Source organism: Lissotriton vulgaris, unplaced genomic scaffold (assembly GCF_964263255.1).
Source record: "Lissotriton vulgaris unplaced genomic scaffold, aLisVul1.2 SCAFFOLD_828, whole genome shotgun sequence".
In the NCBI taxonomy this organism is placed as follows: Eukaryota; Metazoa; Chordata; class Amphibia; order Caudata; family Salamandridae; genus Lissotriton; species Lissotriton vulgaris.
This window is the reverse complement of record NW_028251635.1, coordinates 57057-80409: the sequence shown is the minus strand read 5'-3', so window position 1 is coordinate 80409 and position 23353 is coordinate 57057. Positions and strand designations below refer to the sequence as shown.

Genomic DNA, 23353 nt, shown 5'->3' with positions numbered 1-23353 from the left:
AAACAGCAGCAATAAGTTAGACACCACTGTAGTCCTCTGCACATTGTGGTGTATCCAAATAAACGTTTGCGTCAAGGGTACGACAAGACCGCTCATATACAGCAAAAAAACAAAATGGGGAGGGGGTGGAGGGGATCGGGGGGGCTAAAACTAAATAAGGTATTTGATTACCATGAAAATCCTCACTGAGGAGTACCACCTATTTGGAAAAAGAAATAGTTCCAAGAAATCATGAATCTCACTAATTTTCTGGTATGTCATGAAAATGTTGAACACTAACTACTCACTGAAGAGCACTTAAGCTGCATTTATGAAAGTCTAAAAAAACTTTAGCAATCAAGAACCTCATGATCCTCATTAGCAGGACTACAAAGAGCTTAAATTTTATTCGCAGACTCAAAACAAAACCACATATGGATAAAATATTATAATAGATAAATGAAATACCAAGGTCCTAGGGTGAGTCAGAATAGTCATCACACTAAAGTGCAAAGAAAGCCATTCTTTAAAAATTAGCCAAAAAGGAAACTGAATTCCCGTCCATGTTCTTCTAGAAGTTTTTCATATTTACTTTCAGAATTCGAGGACAATCTAGAGAAGGATGACAAACTAAGACAGCAGGAGCTGTGGTCTGCTGTGCTGATTCGAAGATAAAACTTAACTGAGTAACCGATTATTCTGCATGAGGGGGAAAACCATTTAAAGACAGGCATGAGAAGCGTCAATTCCCGGTCCACACCAGTCATGTAAAAAGGTTGCATTTGGGGGTTGTAAAGAGTAGTGATATTAAAGAGAATCACAAGGGAAACATGGGCTTTGATCCAAAGATTGTCTTGCAAGAAATCCTCCAAATCAACAGAGAACTGAGGCTATCTACCTGGTCTTAGATCATGATGTTTATAAAAATGACTTGTGATGCCAATGTTCTTTATCCAAATCATTTTGGATCTCGGGTGTCAACATTTTGAAGTGACTGTGCAATTTTCCCTACATTTGACAATCCACGCTTGAGGAGCTGCATTTTATTATCTACTTCTTGAATTAAGGAGGAACCTGAAGAAAAGGTCCCTCAGCAGGTAGAGAAAGGAGCATTACAAATGCAGGTAATGAGAGCAGACTGTGTTAATTCAACCCACCGATAGTTGAACACAGCAAGCAAACTGGATGCTTTTATTGAACAATTAGAGGCTATGTTTGTAATGAAACAAAATGCTTCCAACTTGCTATTACCCAAACTGAAAATAAGTTCTGCTTTGTTGCATTTGCTGGACTGTGTTTTCACAGATGCAAGAGGCAAACGTTTGCAAATGATGATTCTGAATCACATTTATAGATCACTTCAATACACCAAGCTATTTGTTTAAAGGGAATCTATTTTCTAGCTTCCTGATAAACAGGATGCTACGCAATACATTTCTAAAGAAGCGGATACTTACCCATTACCTGTTTTGCAACTCTTTTTCCTTCGTGGATTTGCATGCTCATGTAGAGCACTTAAATCCATTCAGGATTTTTGCTGCAAAAGGAAAGTTTTCCACCTACAGAAAGTGTAAAACTTGCAGCCATCTAGTTCTAAACTTTCTAAAAACCTGTGACAACTGCACCTCATTTACAGAGAAAAGACGAGCAGGATAACGTTATTTCCCTCTTTTCCAACCTCTTGTAACGTACAACTCTTTTAGGCTTATGAATTAATTTGATGGTACACATAAGCACTTATAAAGTGTTCAACAGTTACCATTGGATGTTCAAGTTGGAAATTAAATCATTTCCTCTAAAGGGATCCAAAGCATCAGCACTTCCCACGTAAATGCAGACTTCCAGGGAGCCCATTTGCTGTTCATCCCTTACTGTACATATGTTCCTAGGAACTTATTTCTTCGTAGGCTTTGCCAGCTACAATCAAGCCAAAATAAAGACTACGTTCACAATAGGTATAAGAAAAGCTTCCACAAAATTTAATAGTCAATATATCAAGTGTGAAACTTAATTTCCTTTGTAACTTGTCAAAGAATACAGTCTCGGAAGCATTATGAAGGAGTTCTACAAAAATTATCTTGGATACTCACTTCACCCTGCACCTTTGCTGGGTCAGATTTTGGACTGAAGTTTAGTCTGATCTTTAATAAACTCTTCAAACCCTCTTGGAGTGAATGTTAAAAGGAGAAGGACATCTGGTTCAAAACAGCTTCATGTCTTGGGTTTGGACAGCAGCCATGGTTGGTCTCCTGGTATTTGATACTCTGTAGGAGTCTGGTCAATTTTAAAACTCCTGGGATGGAAGAATAGTGTTGCTATCAACTTTTTCAGTGTTTATCTCCTTTTAGGATCAGCTCAACACTTCAGGTGGATTATGAATTTCGGTTTTAATTTCACCAGTTTTGAGACTATGGAAGAAATAACTCCATCAGCTCAGTATACAAATGCCTGCAATTCCCTTCTAAGACTGCACAGTTGATGCAATCTTGATGTTCACTGCGGATGGCTCGAAGGTCAAGAGTTATATTTTTGATACTTTCACAAAAAGCAGAAAATTCCAGACAAACTCAACATAATAGGACCGAACATTCCAGGCCACCTTCAGCTAGCAATTTTTTGTTTAAGGGGGAAGAAGGACAGTACTCCCATTTTCATAAAACATCTATACATTTACTTTTCCACTCAGTTTTTGACTGGGATAAATGTTCTTCAATTTGCGCAAGTGTTCGAAAAGAGACTGTACCATGAAGCACCAAACGAAGTGTTGGTCATGTGCTACTGTCACCTGGTGTCAACTTGGGAAAACAAAGGCCTTCTCTGACTAGATAATAAGAAACGGGTTGATACATTGTTAAGTTCGGAGACAACCAGAAAGACAATGAAAGGGCTTACTGCACTCACTGAATTAATGTACACTTTATTGGGGAAGCTTTCAAATGTGGGTTACAGTCACAGATCATGCTGTAAAATACCATAACTATAAAGATGCAAAAATGCCAGTGTGCCACCCATATGAGTAGTGGACTATTAATCATCAACAGGGAAAACCTTCACCCAAGATCCAGAAAAGCAGAAGACTGCTGGACATTACACAGAACCCCAGTCAAACTAATTAAATTCAGAGAGAACTACACAAGAGCATGTTAAACAACTGCCTTTCTATTAATCCAAGTTTAAAATAGAAAATGGAAACAGAGAACTAGAATTTCTGGGGACTATGGCTTGCTTAACAAAATATTAAATATTCTCCTAATAACCGTAGACATCAATAACGAACTTTGAAGCCCTTCATCTCATTTATCAGAGATTGAACTTTAACTTTACTTGTACACTGAACTTGAGGTTTTTTAATAAAAATATCACTCACCTAAGAGACTTTGTTTTCAGTTCTGTAATTGCATACTATATTGTGGCTGCATTTATATAGCTCTTGCTAGATCTAACCAAGGTGTTGAAGAGCTTTCTCGGCTTCTAGTACGCTACTACACAACACCCCATGTTAGAGGTGATATTGCATATCCGATCTAGTTACTTTTGAAAGAACTGTTCGTGTTTGTTCATTCTTTTGAATAAGATTGATAATGAAGAACTACTGCCAAATACACATTCTTAAATTCTACAAATGTACAGGAATCTTGCTAGAATTAGATTGAATGACGAGTGAACAAAGCTATAATAGCTCCCAATTTGCTGCTCCCAGAAATGAAAGAAAGTGGGAATAGTAATCTACACTCCATAGTAAAGGGATCAACTGCTCAACAGGATTAATTATTAATTGCCAATGCTTTTAGACAAGGAATAACTCATACACAAGCTTAATATGTTAAAGCAGGTATTCACTGTTGATAACTACAGAGCCAGGACCTTCAGTTTTCTGAAAACAAATTGGGTAAACATTTGATCAGCCAATACATTAAAAATCAGAATGCAGGGGCACAATTCAATAGGGAAAAAATAAAAGTGATAAATTAAAACCAAGACTGAACCTCAGAAATATGGATTTGGAGTAAGGAAATACTGAACTTGCTCCTTAAGAAATAAACCTTAAAAAATTCAAACTACATAAAATAACTATTACAAAAATATCTACTTAGACCAGAAATAACAGTAATGCATACAGAGATGAGTAAAAAAATTGACAGGAAACTGAAATTAACTGATCTTGCCATTATCCCCAGGCAGAGAGCAGTAGTTGTTAATTTGCGGAGTCTACTTCTGTGAAAAGTGCTCAGAGATCATCCCCAGATATGCAAGGATAGCCTAGCAAAGATGTGAACCTCTAAAATGTCGCACTCTGGAGGTCTATATATGCACTTGTACTACTGAAATTGAAATCTACACTGAACTGCACAATTCAAAGTTCCAGAGACCAAAAGTATGTACAAATACATTTTTCACCATCTGCTATCATATGACAAATACTACCAGCTTAACCCATGGTCAACCCTTCCCCAAGGTCCTCATGTGGATAAAGCGAACCTCGACTCTCAAATTGCTGTAACACACGAAATGTTCCATGGCAGTGATTCTGTCCCTGATGCTTCCTAATTAAGTTCACTACGAAAAGTAGACACACCTGCATCTGATATAGAGATCAAGTGAGGACCAGGGCACTGACTGAACTGCTTACTGAGCAAGAAAATACAATAAAACTATGTTCCAGTGGAAAAGGAAAGTTAGAATCGGCACGCTGGAGTGAAGTTGGCAGCCTTTTCTTTAGTGGAGAATCAAAGGGCAGATGTTGCTCTATGTTAATGTGCATGAGAAGAGGAAAAGGTCATGTTTACCCCGTTCACAAGCACCAAATTCACAATTTAACAATCAATTAAAAAAATTACAATTGTCCTACATCATTCCAACCATGCCATGCATTAGCACAGATAATATGGTGGTTTCCCACATGGCTCTCCAAACATATGTTCAGAATGGTGTGATGCAAGTGACCGATTTCAAAGCAAGGTTTGAAGAATGACTTTATTTAAAGACTATTTAAATGTGCTAGTGTTAAGCGGTTAGTATGCACAAGATAAATGGGGAGGGATTTCCTTCTGGGGTAGCTCAAGAGGCAGAGGAACAATACAACAAAGTTGGACACAGTACAGAAAAAGAATGATCGGAAGAGAGAACAAGAGAAGTCAAAAATCTTTTACTTACCTGTGACAACAGTTCCCCAGCTGAGATTTCTTCTTCACTGCACTTTTTTTAAAATTATCTAACCACCCAATGCCTAAGGCTTCCAGGGTGTGGAGGTTTTTGGGTAAGGGAGCAGGAACACCTGTTTCAGTAGTCAATTCTGCCATCTTCCTACCTTCGAAACCACCCTATTAACGCAAAATTTCTGAGTTCAAGGTCTCATTATTCTATGATGCTATTAGCCATTTTAATTTGTATTTGTCAAAACTGAGGAAAAAAATACCACGACTAACTAGGCTCATTGACTGTAGCTACATTCTGAGATACTGTGGAACTTCCAGACTTTTCAAAAATGCATAGGGGTAACACGCCGCTCCACTAAAATGTCCCAGGGATAGAGGTAAAACAGACGAGGTAACTATAAAGGGAGGGCGGGGAACACAAGGGAAAAGCCAAAGAGGAAAAGGGAAAAAGGAGAGAGAAAGCCAAAGAGGGAGTGGGGGTAAAACAGCAGAAGGAAAGCCAGAAAGGGTAGGCGGGGAATGAAGAAGGGGCGCGGGGGTGGGGGACCCGACAATGGGTGCTAGGAGGGGAAAACTCGACAAAGGGAAGCGAGGGTGGGCAACCCGAAAAAGGGGAGCGAGGGGAGGGGCAACCCGACAAAGGGGAGCGAGGGGAGGGGCAACCCGACAAAGGGGAGCGAGGGGAGGGGCAACCCGACAAAGGGGAGCGAGGGGAGGGGCAACCCAACAAAGGGGAGCGAGGGGAGGGGCAACCCGACAAAGGGGAGCGAGGGGAGAAGCAACCCGACAAAGGGGAGCGAGGGGAGGGGAAACCCGACAAAGGGGAGCGAGGGGAGGGGCACCCCGACAAAGGGGGGGAAGGGGTGGGGCACCCCAACAAAGGGGGGAAGGGGTGGGGCACCCCGACAAAGGGGGGAAGGGGTGGGGCACCCCGACAAAGGGGGAAGGGGTGGGGCACCCTGACAAGGGGGGGGGAAGGGGTAGGGCACCCCGACAAAGGGAGGGAAGGGGTAGGGCACCCCGACAAAGGGGGGGGAAGGGGTGGGACACCCCGACAAAGGGGGGGGAAGGGGTGGGGCACCCCGAAAAAAGGGGGACGAAGGGGTGGGGCACCCCGACAAAGGGGGGGGAAGGGGTGGGGCACCCCGACAAAGGGGGGGAAGGGGTGGGGCACCCCGACAAAGGTGGGGGAAGGGGTGGGGCACCCCGACAAAGGGTGAGAAGGGGTGGGGCACCCCGACAAAGGGGGGGGAGGGGTGGGGCACCCCGACAAAGGGGGGGAGGGGTGGGGCACCCCAACAAAGGGGGGGATGGGTGGGGCATCCCAGAAAAAAGGGGGGAAGGGGTGGGGCACCCCAACAAAGGGGAAGGGGTGGGGAACCCAGAGAGGGGAGGGGGGCTCCACAAAGGGGGGGGGAACAAGACAAAGGGGAGGGGAAACAGACAAAGGGGAGGGGGGTGGGGAACCCAATAAAGGTTTTGGTTCCAGCTGGCTGCCTACACCCTCATTTGAGTGTAGCCGAAAGTTGCAGCTTTTTTGCCATTCGTTTTTCGCAGAGGGTGACAATACAGCATCAGAATTTTATCCTCAAATCAGTGAGAGTAACATTTTCTGCACTTGTTTAACTAGAACTGCTTGGTTTTTGTGAGATTTGGGGCCTCTAATATGCAGAAGAAGTTTTTATCTGGTGACTCACAGCACAAGACAATGAGATGTTTTTAGGGTCCCTAAAGACTGTCTACGCACAATTCTAGTTTTCTTCTCTTAATTGAAAGCAGGGATTTATCTTTGTGATCTTGGACTACAAGTTCATGAAATAGGGACAGTTTCCATGGTTTTCAAAGGTCTTGAGTATAGAGCACAAATTTAAGTCCTTGGAGATAACAGGTGAACTATGATGGAGAACAATCCATGAAAGTCTTCAAAGACACTTCAGGCAGAACTAAATAGCTTTCTGTTCATTCTTAAAACCAATAAGTTGAAAAAGAGCCAAACATTAGTAGACTTTATGAGACCTTCTAAGGCCTTAAAACATCCAACTCAAAGTTAAAATCAGTTTTAGATTAATGTTTCAGTGACAGAAAGAAAGCTGTGCAGCTAGCAGTTTGTTTCTTCCAGACTTCACGCATGCTTCCAAATCCAGTGGTGGACAGAACACAATCTAAAGATGCAGACTACAGTCCTTCACATGGATATCACAATGAGGCATTTTAACACCCTTATAGTCGGCAACTACAGTTGAAAGCAAAACCTCTATGCCCACACTATAAATAGCAGCAAGATGCCCAGGATGGGAGCACACAGCAGATTCACGCTGTGAAGCAATAATTTGCCAGTATGTGTATTCAACCTTTAATTCATAAGTTTAAAATGTTTTTCTCAACAATGAGCATCAGTTGCAGGATTTGGAGGAATAATGCATAGCATGTAAATCCAGAAACGATTCACGCTGCAAAGTGTCACCTTTCTGTATACTCAGTTGTCTTGTGTGGGTATTAGCTTCACAAGATTCAGAATCATCCTCATAAAATGGAAAATTGGGAATCCTTCAGGCTGCATGAATTAATAGAGGAAGTGAAATCTGAAGAAAATCGTTTGAATTCTTCAGAAGCCCAGTACAATTCCTTCAATGCTCTTCACTTTGGTGAATCGCTGCCTTCCATCTTCAAAACATACCTGAAGTGGCGGCTTCACATTCACAGTAGAAGGCAAATATACAGTATTCTTGTACAAATCTGGGCAGTGTCTCATAACAAGACTCTGCAAGTAGTAGATCAGATCATGTATTGGCCTCAGTGCTCAGAAATATCTTAAGTGGGGGATGCTGCCAGTGCAACAGCAGATGAGAAACAGATCTTAAATTGGCACCTTTACAGGTACTTTTCTCCAAGTATGCAACAGAGGACTTCTTGGATAACACACCTCCTGCTGCGAGGCAGAGGCACAAAGGTAGGTCCAAACCTGAAAGCAGTATTACAAATTCTAATATCCAAATCCATCCAGAACGAGCAGTCACTGAAAAGTTCAGACAAGAGTCATTTCCCAAATCCTCTAGCCTGAGTGGGTACAGTCCTTGGTTTACTAGTCAGTCTGAAAATCTTTATTCGGCTGGCTATCAGCCATAAAATAATACATCAAAAGACAATAAGGCAAGTTAAAAAGTGAAATACATACAGTGAAGAATATTTTCCGAATCAGTAGCGATTTCAATTTCAAAATTCTAATTGATAAATTTCACAAATTGCATCATAGGTAAAGGGCAGGGTACAAATAAATTCGGGAACCTTCCCCTTACCCAGAAATAGCAGAGACCAAAATTGATCCTTGTTAAAACAAATAGGATAAAATTATTTTCCACCAATGTCCTGTAAACGAACAGCCGATATTACTTGTTGAGCTAAAGAATACGTTACTTCACTGCAAATGGTGTAATCTATGCTTTTTCACAATAAAATTTGGGAGTATGCACACTGCAAGTTGTTTATGCAAACCTAGCCCTACCATTTTCCCTGTTCAGTAGCAGTTTAACATCAACAAGCCCATAACACTGAGTATCTTGGGAATAAATGTGGAACTCCTACACTTCTGTCTGAGATCTTAAAATGTCACACTATCATCCAGGGAGGGAGAATCATCTGGGGAAAATCTTACTCTGAGAAAAAACAGATACCAATAATGTTCAGGGTGCAGAGTGCTTTAGATCATAGGCGGATAGGGAAAAGCAACTAATGCTGTTCAACTGCATCTTTGGCTCATGCTAAATCTGCAAGAAACTGTACAGACCCTCAACAAAGGGATTTTGGATGACACTACATCTTTCTCTGTCAACAGTGCGAAGTACGTTAAAGAGCTGATGTAGCGCTAAAGTTAGCCACCGAAAAAGTTCTAATGCCCATGTCCTTCTGAGACTGAAAAAAATAAATCACTCACTCAACATTGAGAGGACTGGGTAATACTTGGAACAGAGAGTAATTCATGACCAAACCCAGATGGCGAGAAATAATCTGAGGAATAGAAATTAAGACAAAAGTATGTCCCACCTGTCAGAGTACAAATGAAAGCCTACTTCTGAGCAGAAACAAAGGTAAGAGGCTGTCAATATACCACAGTGAAAGGTAAAGACATTGGGAGGTGAACTCCCTGAGAAGGAACAAGAAAGAAAATCTGAAGGCACAATGGTCTGTGTACAGGATGTGATCGTATTTTCTAGGGAATAACACCCAAACTGAAATATATATATATATATATATATACATATACATATACAATACCCTTTCTGACTTAGGTGTCTACATATTTAGTGAGGTGTTTGCATTGCTGCATTACTTTCATTTTGTTTGTCTACTTTCATTTTTTAAACCATTAGATTACATTTAGCAAAGGTTTATCTATGAAGTTTACTTTCCCGATTTCTCTATCGCTTAATAAGTTTATATATATATATATAGAGAGACATTTTTGCTACCTATTTGCAAAGGAATCCCATACAGTGGCGATGCAGAAAGGGAAAACCTTTGTGTTGAAAGACTCACCGAAATGGAGAATCGGATAAAGGAGGGGGTGGGGAGGGGGGTGCTATTAGCCTTGTAATTCGGTCCCTCTTACTCGAAGCCCTGTTGCTCACACTGTTGTCTTTATCGAAGCAACTGCAGATCTGCAATGGGTTTGAATGGACCTTTTAGGTTACATCAGCTATTTTAAAGCACTGGGCTCCATAACAGCAGTTTGGAATCCCCCCCTCACTTCCAAGAAGCAAGAATGTGGGGTAAGAACTTAATTGAGAGGCATATCTTGTACAACAGAGAGGAAACATTAGGTGGCTGCTAAAAGTGCCAGATGGACCATAAACCAAACATTACCCCTCTTGCTAAAGCAGGACCGTTGCAAAGTATCACCTTGATTTGGGTTGTAAACATCTTTGCACAGGCTACATTGAGAGGGTAGTGGGCGGAAAAGAAGCTGGAAGTCACAGTGCAGGAGAGAGGGAATAAAGTTTCATGTGAACAAAGAGACTAAGGAGGCAGATAGACAGACGTTCACAGATCAATGGGTCAGGCAGCGTGGAGATCAGAATCCTAGAGCACTGAAGCAGTGGAGGCACACAGCCTCACAGGCAGAGACCAAGGGCACGGGATAGAGTGGGTAGACAGCTTTGCATGAAGAGAGGGGGTCAATTCTGTACAGTTGAAGGACCAATAATAAACCGCGAGGAAGGAGAAGCATAATCCTGTATTGGGAAAGTTGGAACAATGGGAAGCAGTAATATCCAACTTGCTCTCAGATGGTGTAGGCATATCGAGGGCCAAAACAGAGAAGATTTATACAACATTTAAAGGGGAGTGTTTCAACAGTTGTTTGGTAATAGCAGTTGCCCATACACTGATAGAAAGAAATACAGTATTGATTTGCAGGCAACTTCTAATTTAAAAATAAAAAAAATAAAGTACATTAACAGCACCCCCCCCCCCCACCCCCTCTACAAGATGATTGCAGTACTGCACAGATTATTACATCCACTTCAAGTCCAGGACGAGAAGAGGATTTCTTTCAAGAGCCCCGCCAATGATACTCACCTAAAGGAATCAGATTGTTGTGTCCAATGGTGGACCCACCTCCCATCACTCCGCTGAGGTCATAAGCAGTAGGCATCCCTGAATGTAGGAAAGTGAACAGGTTACTGCTACAGACACTCAGGACAATGCGATAATCAAGCACAGTGAGAAGAGCATGCAACCAAATGCCCACATAGATACACAAACTTTACCTGTTGTCCGGAACCATACAACATATACTGGAAGTCTGCCCCTCTTTTTTCCCCTACCACTATCCCCGCAGGCTCATTTCAAAAGATGGGTTCAGATCGTGATACCACCAGCACATTACAGCACAATAAGCAAATGTTGGTTGCCTGCAAAGCAGAGATCCCTGTAGCTTCTTAAAGGTATTCTGGTCTGAGAAATGTGGTGTATGTAGACCCAACCGTTCTTCAAGTGCAGTTTGGAAATTGGGCCCTCAACCTTTAGTAGCAATTTCGTAAGTTGGGAGACATTAGCAGTGACCATGTTCTCTTACAAACACCCCTCATTCGTGCTTCTTGCCCTGAACAGCACCCTCATGGCAGCAGTGGGTATGGCGGATACTGGACGGTCAAAATTACTATTCCAATTCCAGTCCTGGAATATTTGGGGAAAGAGCAACTTCCCCCAAATATTCCAGGAGTCTTATGCAACATCCAGTTCTGGAACATTTTGGGGGAAATCTACAAATTCTCCAAGTATTTTTAGGGATAGTTGTAAAGAACAAGCAACTTACCTTCGGTAAGGCCTTTTCTAGTACAGACTCTATATAGCCGCAGATTCCTTATCGTAGAATTATTCACAGGCATCAGACTATATGAATTTGTTGTGTGAGAAGTACCCCTAAACGCTGGTAGGTGGCATAGATTGTCTCCGCGTGGAACCGTTGGGGCCAGATGTGACGTTTGCAGTGCCTATATAGGTGCCACCACAGTGCGCTGTCAGTTTCTTTTTGCAACTTTTCATGCCAGGAGCCTGGAGCCACGAAGAACACTGAGCAGTGGTGTGGAAAATTAAGGCCCTGAAAAGGGAACAGCCCTGTCCCTTGGAATACATTTGCAGAGAGGGCTGGATGGTTAGGTCGTTAAGGAATCTGCAGCTAAATAGAGTCTCTACCAAATAAGGAGTTACCGAAGGTAAGTAACTTGTTCATCTGATAGAGAAATTTAGTCACAGATTCCTTACATTAGAATAGATACCCAAGCAACACCTCCCCAGAGGTGGGCCTGGACTGAACGGGCAAAGTGCCCATCCCCACCAGCCTGACTGTCCAGGCAGTAGTTCTAAGTGAACATGTGCAGAGGGGCCCAGGTCGCTGCTTGCTCTATCTCCAGGACCGGGGCTCCGCATGTTAACGCAGTGGTGGCAGCCTTAGCTTTGGAGGTATGAGCATGAAAGCCATCAGGGGTTTGCTTCTTGGCCAATGCATAGCATAGTTTATTGGAGAGCACAAGCCACCAGGGGAATGTCCATTTCTGCACAGCCTTTCCCATCTTCAGTCCGCCAGACCACATGAAAAGTTGGTCGTCCACCCAGAACACTTTTGTGTGGTCAAGGTAGATGACAAAGCTCTTTGTGGTCAGGTAAGTGGAATCCCTCCTCTTCCTTAGAGGGATGTGGTGGAGCGTAAAAAGTAGACTGGGTGATGGACTGACCTTTTGGTAGAAAGGACACTCTAGTACGTAGAACCAGCTTGTCTGGATAAATGTTCACGTATGGAGGCTTGGATGACTAATCTTGAAGCTCACTGACCCTTCGGGCAGATGTTATTGCCAACAGGAAAGCAGTCTTGATGGTAAGGAGCCCGAGAGGACAGTTGTGCAAGGGTTGAAAGAGCGCACATCAGGAAAAGATTGAGGTCACACTGAGGCATGATGAAGGGAGAAGGGGGAAACCTATGTTGTAAACCTTTCAATAACCTACGTACAATAGGGGATTTGAAGAAGGATGGCTGGTCAGGCATCCCCAAAAAGGCTGCATTAGCAGAAAGATAACCCCTTTAGGTGCTCTAAGCAGAGCCCTCCTGGGCAGAGAAAGAATAAAGATCTTGAGAAAGCGGAGCATAAATGGGGTCAACCTTTTTTTTGCATGCCACAATCTTGCCCCACCGTAGTTTTGGTGCAGGAAGGCCCAGCTGCTAGAATAACATCGTAGACTTCGGGTGGTAGATCGAAAGCTGTCAACTGTCGCCGCTAAATCTCTACGCAAGAAGACACAGAGTTGATACATTGGGATGGTGAACCCTCCCCTGCTGCTGCAACAGACCGAAGATCCTCCTGAAGTGGCAGCCTGATCGGAGGACCGATGGCCATGCTAAACGGCTCGGGATGCCAAACTCTCTGAGCCCAGTCCGGATAAACAAGGATGACGTAGGCCCAGCCGCTCCTGGTCTTCTTGAGAACTTTGGGCAGAAAGGAGGACAGGAAGCCTGAGCTCCAATCAAGACAAAAAGGGTATCGGAGCGAGAGCTGCCTTGGAACTCCAGCACGCAAAACTGCTGCCATTGCAGTTCTAGGCGGTGGCAAACAGATCTAACACCAAGGCTCTCCCCACTGCTGAAAAAGACCTTGCACCACCTCGGAACAGAGATGCTATTCAAGATCCACAAGGCTTCTTTGGCTAAGTACTTAGCCCTGGCGTTCAGAGAGCCAGCCACGAGATGAACCACAAGGGAAATGCCCTGACGTTACAGCCATGTCCAGAGGCGCAAAGCACTTGACAAAGGGTCTACAATCCCACCCTGTTTATTGCAGTACCTCATGGCAGTGGTGTTGCCCGTGAACACCTGCACTAGCCTTCTCTTGACTGAGTGTATAAAGGCTTTCAATGGCAGTCGGATCACCCAGAGCTCCAGTAGGTTGATGCGGAGTCCCAATTCGGCCAGAGGCTTCTGATCTCCACCCCTCCCAGATAGCTGCCCAATCCCAGAAGTGACGAATCTGTCAACACTGAGATCTGGTTGGCAAAGGGAGAGGGGTCTGACGCTGACCTAATCGCAGTTTGTTAGCCACCACTGCAGATCTTTCCCCGAAATGTGGACCATGTCTGAGAGATTCCCTTGATACTGCACCCACTGGAACCTCAAGTACCACTGCAGAGCCCACATATGCCAGTGGGCATGTGTCACAAGCAGGATGCGAGGTGCCATGAGGTCCAGCTGAAATAGAGGCTGCAACAATGCTACACTACCCGGAATAGCCTGCATTCATCGTTCGGGAGGATGAGCCCGAAACTGTACCATGTCCAGAACCGCTCTGATATAAGGGTGCATCAGAGAGTCAGGTGTGACTGCGGCACGTTGATAGTGAACCCCAGCGAATGCTGGAGGTCCGCTTTAGTCTGGGAGAGGGAGAAGACAGCCTCGGGAGGGCCTACCTTCAACAGCCAGTCATCAAGACAGGGGAAGACTAGCAACCCTGATCTCCGCAGATGAGCTGCATCCACCGCCATCAACTTAGTGAACATCTGAGGGGTGCTGGTAAGGCCAAAAGGAAGCACAGTGAAGTGAAAGAGCTCGTGCACCACCGTGTACTGCAGGTAAAGTCGGCAGGCAGGACAGGAATGTGTAAGTATACATCCTGCAAGTCCAACATCACCATCCAGTCTCCCATGTCCAGGGCAGACAGGACTTGAGCTAGCATGATCATTTTGAACATCTTCTTGAGGAAGAAATTGAGAGGGTGCAGATCTAGGATAGGACCAAAGCCTCTGTCCTATTTGGGCACTAGGAAGTAGAGGGAATTGCAACCATGACCTACTTTTGGCATTAGCACCCTCTCTATGGTTCCTTTGGCCAAGAGAACAGTCACTTCCTGGCAGAGTAAGGAAAGATGGTTCTCAGTCAGCCTGTCGCAAGCAAGTGACATGTGTAAAGGGGTAATCATGAAGGGGAGGGAGTAGGCCCTCTGGACAATCTGCAGAACCCATTGGTCGGATACTATAGACCTCCAGTAAGGCAGGTGATGGTGTATCCTGCCTCCCACTGGGTGCCCATGATAAGCGGGCAAACTATATGGTTTGGAGGTTCCAACTGCCCTGGGGGTGGTGGATTGGGCCGACCTCTGGCTGCCTGATCCACAAGGTCTGTGGTTACTGCGTCCTCAACCAAGCAGTGTCTTGGAAGCTTGAGCACAGCAGTGGCTGGGCGGATATAGACGCAGCTGGAAGCCCCTTTGTGGCCACAAAAGGTGGATTGAGGGTGATGAGGGGTCGTGGAAAGTCCCCAGGACTTGGCCGTAGCCCTGCTGTCCTTCAAGCACTCCAGCGCTGAATCTGCCTTGTCTCAAAAGAGACAGGAGCCATCAAAGTGTATGTCCATAAGCAATGCTTGGACATCCCGTGAAAAGCCAGGTGTCCTCAGCTAGGCGTGGCACCGTAAGACACTGTTGATGAAACTGGTCTGCCCAGCAAGTCTGACACCTAGTGAAAATTCTAAGGTGAGGAATCTGCAGCTAGAAATATTTATCAAATGATGTAATTTTGAATGGCAGAAAGAGCTGCTCTGAGGGCGCACCTCAGGACAAAATCTAGGAATACCACAAACACCACCATTTTCCCCCTTTCCCTGCCACTGTGAGAGAGAGACCTTGGGCCCTAGCATTGAAACTATTTATTCTTGAGGCACAAACCCACCAGATTGGCCCGCAAACGATGAGGATGGTACAGTACCAGTGACCACCATTCCCGTGCTCATATTGTAGGCGCCGGCTGTGTTCCACATGGTCTCTGACGGGGAGGTATAGTGAGAGCCTGGAGGAGGAGATGGGCTGGTCCCGGTGTATCTGGAACAGGAAAAAAGACCACTGTTACTAAAGGCACGTGTTCCCCTTCCACGTACCTGTACTCCCTGCATGTATCTTTGCCCACTACATCAACCTAAAATGCTCAAACTGATTTTGAAAAGGTAATGGCAGATTTTCACTAAGATATGTGAATTAATCCAGGATGAATTCTTAATTCAACTGTAGCTAATACAACCTAGAAAGAAATTGTTACTTACTTGTAGTCCTGGTTTTGCATCGCAGGTTTCTTCATTGAAGTCATAAACGTTAGAATAATTCCCTGCGGCATACATGGACCCTGGAACACTTCATTTCAATATATTTGTCCACAGAATTATACATATACAGGGTGCTATTGTCCGCAAGTCCATATGATGTGCAGCACCCTTCAGAAACCTATCCAAGGCAAGGTTTTACAGAAATGTAGACTGTCAGACTCTAGAAAAGACTATTTCAAGACTGCATTGTAGCATCTTATGTGAAAAATGCTCAAAGCCTGTGTACAACTGAGCTGAATTTCTGCCTACAAAGCTTTCACTGGAAAGTGGTGAAAACAAAATTCCAGTCCCTTTGAAACTCTAGGAGCTTCCATTTCACATGGAGCAAAGTATTGTCAGTTGTATCCCAGATTCAGTTATTTATTCCAGGGAGAAACAAAGTAAGAATTGAGTATGACACAGAGGCAGTTATAATGTCAAATTGCCAACACAACAGCTAAGGAGTTTGGCAGGTCTTTTATGAAGATACCTAGGAAGCAGAACCAGGAGTACAAGTAACCATTTCATCTGCATTGTAGGAACTTCATTAATCGTCATAAACATAAGAATATGATAGGAACAATAAGGCAAATTGTCACTGCGGCTCTCGGGCAGACGAACCAGAGGTTTTATGAGCTACTAGGCCTAATTGCGAATGCATCTGAGTAGTGTGCTCCGATCATCACATGGCAGCTTTGAAACGACTGCCAGTAGATCATTAAGAGGCAAGCTGTGGTGGCTGCCTTGCAGCTAGTGGAATGAGCTTTTGGTCTTTCTGGGAGCAGTTTGTCTGATAATTGGTAACATAACAGGGCTGTCTTTTAGCACTGGCACCAGGTGAGACTATTTGTTGGTGCTCCCTCAAGGACCTTCTCCGCAATTTCTTCTCTATCACCCTCTAATAGTGCCCCTCATTCCTCTCAGCCCCACTCAGGTTTATTTAATTTCTTTTATAATGCTACTCATCCTAATGTAGAGGGTTGGAACACTTTACATTTCACACATTACAGAATTACAATGAATCTTACAAATGTTTAAATCAATTTATAGGAACTGTAACATAAGCTAATAAGGGCTACAAGGTGTAGGAATCACATTTCACAAATACTGGTAGGTATTGTTGGTTAAGGGTGCTTGGTCTGGAGAAACGGTCTGGATTTTAAATGCAACGCAGTAGTTGGGGGTAGACTGTACAAATAGGAATATATTACTACCCTAAGGTACCCTTTTTAGCAACCTCATAAAAATCAAAGATTGAGGAAAAAAACAACAAGGTTCCAAACCTATGCCTCCTAGTATGCATGAAGTTCAGAGATGCTGGTCCACAGCTCACTGTGCTACTTTAATTAAAAGTAGTTTAACTAATGAACTGCAAGTAAGAAAATGATTTGACAAAAACAGTAACCCACTTAGCTATCCATTTCAAATACATCTGTAATCTGCATGATGTACGCTGTTCTTTACAGCAGGCACATTAACCAGACAAAACTCCAATCTCTCCAGTAAATATAGTAACTACTAGAGCCACCCGACATTTAAATTACTACCTGAAAATGGCTGGCCACACAAATAACAGGAGGTGCCTTTAAGCCTGTAAGATATTTCGAAATGCAGCCCCACCCATCACTTCCTCCACACCCAGTTTGGCATCCCATTCTGCCAAACCAGTGGCACAGCCCTAAAGCCAGTACTGCATAAGGATTTGGATGCACAACCATGTGGTGATATGCTCTTTGGACACAGCTAGGCTCTGTCAAATATGGCCATACTTCTCAAATACAACTGGTTGAATTTCCTAAGTGATTTTGTTTTGTCTAAGCAGGGTTGCAGCAACATTCTTGCATCTAACAAGTGTAGGGAGTGATAGGAGAGTGTTGATGCATTTGAAAAAACAAGCAAGGTTTTGATTTAATTTATCTGGAATGCTGACAACTTTGGAAACCCTATTGGAAAAGTGTGTATGTTTCCACATAAAAAAGGGCTTTACTCTTTCTCAACTTTTGAGTAGATGTTATTGCTTTTAAGAATGTAGTCTTCCAGAAGACATGCTGTAATGTAGCCCTGTGAATAGGTTCCAAAGGAAAGCTTATTAATCTTGATAGAACAAAGTTCAGTTGCCACGGGGAAGGCTGCGTTCTGATCAGGGGAAACACCTTCATACCTTCCAAATATATCTTTTTATTACAGGGATCCTGAAGGCCACCTATTTTGGACTCTTTTCTATAGGTCATAAGTGCAGTAGGATTACTATTGAATGGCCAAATGCAAAAGATGTGGGATGACAATGTTATCTTGACAGGAGATTGGGTCATGTCAGTTAATTTGGCACCATATACATAATATTTCCCTTTCAGTAAATAGCATGCCTTTGTAGATATAAACTTGGCTATCTTCAGAATTTCTGTACATGCTGGATCAAAGTTCAAATGTTCATATAGTTTGATTTCAACAGCCATGCTGCCAAATTCAGAAACATTTGGTTCAGATGCTGTTTTTGTCCATGTAGTCTCGTCAAAAGGTTTAGTCTGTATGGCAGGGTATTGTGTGGCCTGGTGGACATTTGAAGCAGGCATGGATATCGCCAGTCTAGTGCCATTAGAATTATCAGCTTGAAATGTGCATAGTTTTAACAGTCTGAATGAGTGAGATCAGAGGAAAATTGTGCAGGAATTTTCCTTGACAAACTGAGCAAAAGCACATTACCCACTGATCCTAGCACAGGAGCTCTGGAGATAAAATATCTCCATTTGTTTTTTGAACCGTTGCTACGAAATCTAGATACTGAGTACCCAACTCTTTGATCCTGATGGTTTAGACAGTGCATGCTTATAGTATTGTCTGTATGTATCAGTAGGTTTCTCATCACAGACATGATTGGAAAGCCATGAGAGGTAAATGGGCTGCTCTTAATTGCAGATAGTTGATGTTGTAAGACCTCTCCTTGTTTGTGCAGACTAACAGATATTCCAGATGCACTGCCCATAGCTTAAGTGATTCATCTGTGACAATCATCACATAGTGCTTCTAGCTGGAAAGGAACTTCTTGCAGAAAATTCAATTATTACTATCATGTGAAGGAGTGTTTAGCTGGAAGCATTTTCAGTTTGTTGCCTAAATCATTCTATCTTTGTGACCATCGATACTCTAGGCATTGAATCAGAGGTGCCATATGGAGGAATACAGAAATCTATAGAACACAGAAAAAGATCTGTCAAGCGGTCAGTTTGCGGTTATTCTTCAGGAGCTAGCACTGGTCGCTGATAATAATACTCTCCTGTGAAGCATACACTTCTCATTTGGTGTCAATTGTAGCTCATGGATAAGATGCTGCACAGAAGCTGGAACTGACTTTGGACAGTGATCTGGACAGCCAATCTGGCAATATTTGTTCAAGTGATTGCAAGCTTTGCTTAACCAGGATTCCAGGTAAAGGTAGACCACTATTCATTTTTTTCTTAGGTGAGCATTCACTAAATATGTGAGTTTCTGACCACAAGTGTTAGCTATTTCCTGTGAAACTTTATGCTTCGTTATTGGGACATGGAAGTAAGAATTCAGCATTTCTATTGCACACATCTGGTCCTTTTTTAGGTCCCACTAAGCAGTGATTGCGATGTCTCTTCGAGACATGCTGCATTCAGGATATGTGCATAAAGCTCTGCCCACTTTCCGCCCTTTTAATTGGCTCCGGTTCCTGTCGTTTGTAAATGGTGGCTTTTCATTGGTCGATAGGCTTAGTAGTCCCTCCTTACCGCCTTGTCTATTCTTGTAACCCCCCATGAGGACATCCCCCTGTTACATGTGTTTTAATTACAGCCTGAAGGCACTATTTTCTTAAAAGGCTTCACAGGACACACACTTGGCCCTAAGCTAGGCTGGCAGTGGTTACTTCACTCACTAGAACATCTCACATTTATATGAAAGTCTATACATTTCCCTTCATCAGCTCCACACAGAGTACAACCTAATCCGAAATTATTGTAATAATTATTTTGTCACATTTCAAAGCTACTAATTGTATATACGGACATAGCTATTTGAATGTACTCATAGTACTGTCTTGCATGCAATGCATTATGGGTAGGGTAGATTTACCATCTACTGCAGGGTGCAGTACCATTTGTGACCAAAAGAGGTCCCCCTTTGTCCACATAGGGTACTGAACCCTACAACATGACTAGGTAAAAAACATTGCCATTTATAATGCCAATAACTCCAACTTTTTAGACATACATTGCTAGTACCTTGCTGACTAGGAACCTCTAGGATCAGCTTGTGGTACTGCACCTAGACATGTAGTGCTGCTGACATGCTCACTAGGGACCACTAGAAGCAGCTTGCTGGACTGCAGCTAGACATGCAGTGCTGGTGCTTTGCTCACTAGAGATCTCTAGGAGCAGCTTGTGGTACTGTACCGAGACATGCAGTGCTTGTGCCTTGCTCACTAGGGACCTCTAGGAGCAGCTTGCGGTACTGCACCTAGATGTGCAGTGCTGGTGCCTTGCTCACTAGGGAACTCTAGGAGCAGATTTGCGGTACTGCACTGAGACATACAATACTGGTTCCTGGATCACCACACAAGCATTTGCAATGCACTAGGTCTCGATTTACTGAAAGTATGAGCTATTGGTGTTGCATTATTATTTGCAACGCAAATACCTCAGACTATCAGTAATGTGAGACCTATTGCATTGCAAATGCTGGTCTTTAAATGGCAATACATCTGATGCAAAGCCAGCACTTGAAACTCTTCTCTTCTGAAGCCTGAACTCTAACACCAAGCCTAAGCCACTCTTTCAAATCCAGAACTACCTGAAGTAAACCCTATGCCCATTTTGGGACGATGGTACCAATTTGACAGAACTTTTGTTTAGAACAATAGACATTTTATTCATTAAGATGGAGATCTGGCACTTTAATGTTGCCTTTGAGCGGAACAGGCAGTGGTTTGGCCTTGAAACGTAGAGAGTTCTCATGACTCACAATATTTAGTGCCTGCTTGCCTGATGTTATTAACTCCTATTCTTGCAAGTGTTGAGATATTGCTATCCCACTGGAGTGGCGAACGAAAGGACAGTTGGGCACTGGGTAAAAGGGCAAGAAAATAGGCAGGTTATGTCTCCCATGATTTTCCACTGGTAGCGTTTTTAGACATTCCTAATAAAATGCTTATGTAGTGATCTTTTTGCAATTCTGTACCTCTCGAGCCCCTTGTGTACTTTGCCGGTAATCGATAAAGTTACAGCAATTGAAAACACGAACTGTCGCGGCTTGCGTTTACAGCCTCTCTCCCACCTTGCCAAATGATAGGCTGCCTCTCAGCCTATGATGTGGAGCCAGTGGCTTGCATTCCAAGCCTCTCTTTCATGCTCGTGTTTGGATTGGTCCACTCACCCTCCCCAGCAAACTCCGCCCCCGTCTGCTCTATTCTTTAGCGTTCTCCGACCCCGGTACCACATCCACGAGGTCCGGTAGTAGGAGAAGCTAGGTGCCGAGCGGGTGTCAGGCGTTGCGGGCATAAGATCCTTCTTCCTTCTCTCCATCACAGAGATAAGTAATCTGCGAGTCCGCTATATACTATGTGTCTAACCCTCATTTCGTAATTTTAATATCCCTCCAAAGGGTGTGCCATTGTCGCCTCCACCCCCTCCCGAGACCTATGGGGTGTGGATCTTTTAACTTACAAGTGAGAAATCTTCTCAGTATTCGTCAGTTATTTATACTACCTTGACTTTTTACATCACTACTGGCCCTACATTCGGGCACTTTGATCGATAACCACGAGTGATGTATAATCAGCCGCTCTTGTCATACGGCCATTTCTACTTGTCATAGTGCATGTTCACACGCGTGTCTGATTCCCAGAACAGCGTTTTCTTGCACCAACATACCTGTTATGGCACCATGGTCACTCATATTGACTAGCCTATAGCAGGTCCACGCAGAGATCATTCTTGCAGAAAACCTTACAGACTGATTGTACTAATTATGTGTTGTTGTCTTCTTTGTATGTATGTCTTTTCGTTTTCAGACTATACAGGTTCCTCTCAACTGAGGGAAAACCCACAACTTGATGGTTTGTTTTTTGCACCCTTTAATTTTCACACCTGATTTTTACTTTCACGTCCTCTGGTAAGGGTGGGCCTTAGCGCGCCCATACCGCCGAGGTACACTACTTACGGTCCTGATGAAAGCCCAGTAAAATTACACATAGATGGGCAGAAACATGTCAACCCCACTCTAAGTGGAAATATCCAAACCATTATTTGGTAGATTTCCCACACATATTTTTTTTACTTATGTTAGGCTGACCATTGAATAAAACTTTTGCATGGTACAGCCTTTGACATTTTTAAATCACATTCTTTTGACACTATTGCCACGAATAACCAGCTCCGCAGTAACCTGGCGTTGTAGCATACCAGGGAGGCATTCGGCTTCTCCTGGTGGGCCCGATGATGAAGCATGTCACCACCCAGGGTGGTGAGTGGGGGCTTCCTAAGAAATCCCTAATGATTTCCAATCTGACTCATTCAGGTTCATTTTTCCTTCTCTGCTTTCTGTGCTCATACATTTGTTTTTCACAACACTTTTGTTGTTTGGAAAAAAAAAATCACAATATTTAGTGCCTGCTTGCCTGATGTTATTAACTCCTATTCTTGCAAGTGTTGAGATATTGCTATCCCACTGGAGTGGCGAATGGAAGGACAGTTGGGGACTGGGTAAAAGGGCAAGAAAATATGCAGGTTATGTCTACTTCCTGAGGAGAACCTTCCAGATGTATCCAATGGTCTTAAATGTGTGGATTTGGTCTTCAAGGGTTTTTGCTGGGAAAGGTACTCTGGCCTCGCTGTTAGTGAGGGGACTGAACCCTTTGTGGGTAATAAGGTGTCTTGATTTTTACTGCTGTTTGAAGGTCTTCTCTTTGTGGCGAATAGCCTTTAAGGACTCCACCTAGTTTTGCATTATATTAATTACCTCTTTCGATAAAGCCATAACTGAAGATGGGAGGTTCATTACTTTTTGTTGAGCATCTGGTTTAAGAGTTATCAACCTAAGCCAAGATGGTCTGGAAAGGGAGACTCCATGGCAGTAACCGGCTGCTGTAAGCTCCATTCCATCCACAGAAGCGCCGATGACCTGGTTTGCTCTAATCTTTCATCATCTTCTTGAAGTCCTGTTGTCTGTGCCAAAGTGGGTCACCAATAAACATATCCACTTCTTTCCCAAGAGAGTTGTTGCATTTGAAATGCTTTAGAGCAGTAGCCTTCGTGCTGCACATCTTTATTAATGTCACAATGTGTTTGCTGTCCCTTTCAGACAGCGCAGTGTTCTTTGACGCTCCAGTATGTTGTAGTCAGACTGACGTGACAACCACAGAGTCAGGCATTGCTTCAGTTTTTTCCAACTCCAGATCATGCTGTGGAGGTTCATATTTTTTAGGTGTGCATTAGCTGCCTTTACCATCGCTAGGTTCAAGAACTCCTCTTCAGTGATTTAACTCTTGTTTGTGAAGTTTCTATCATGATGGAAGATATAGCTTAGGGGTGCTTTCCAATAGAACATATAATGTATTTGCTCTCCTAACAAGCATGCCATGGAT

At 43.4% G+C, this 23353-nt stretch overlaps 1 protein-coding gene across 1 annotated transcript in view; it reads right to left on the bottom strand.

Moving 5' to 3' along the window:
* LOC147662818 (histone-arginine methyltransferase CARM1-like) overlaps nucleotides 1-23353 on the bottom strand; it is a 58702-nt gene that overhangs the window by 10566 nt on the left and 24783 nt on the right. Inside the window, exons 5-6 of the mRNA XM_086950886.1 lie at nucleotides 15381-15493; nucleotides 10710-10787 (exon numbers count right to left, since the gene is read on the bottom strand). Of these exons, the coding sequence (XP_086807012.1) occupies nucleotides 10710-10787; nucleotides 15381-15493 (191 nt within the window). The remainder of the gene's footprint in view (nucleotides 1-10709; nucleotides 10788-15380; nucleotides 15494-23353) is intronic.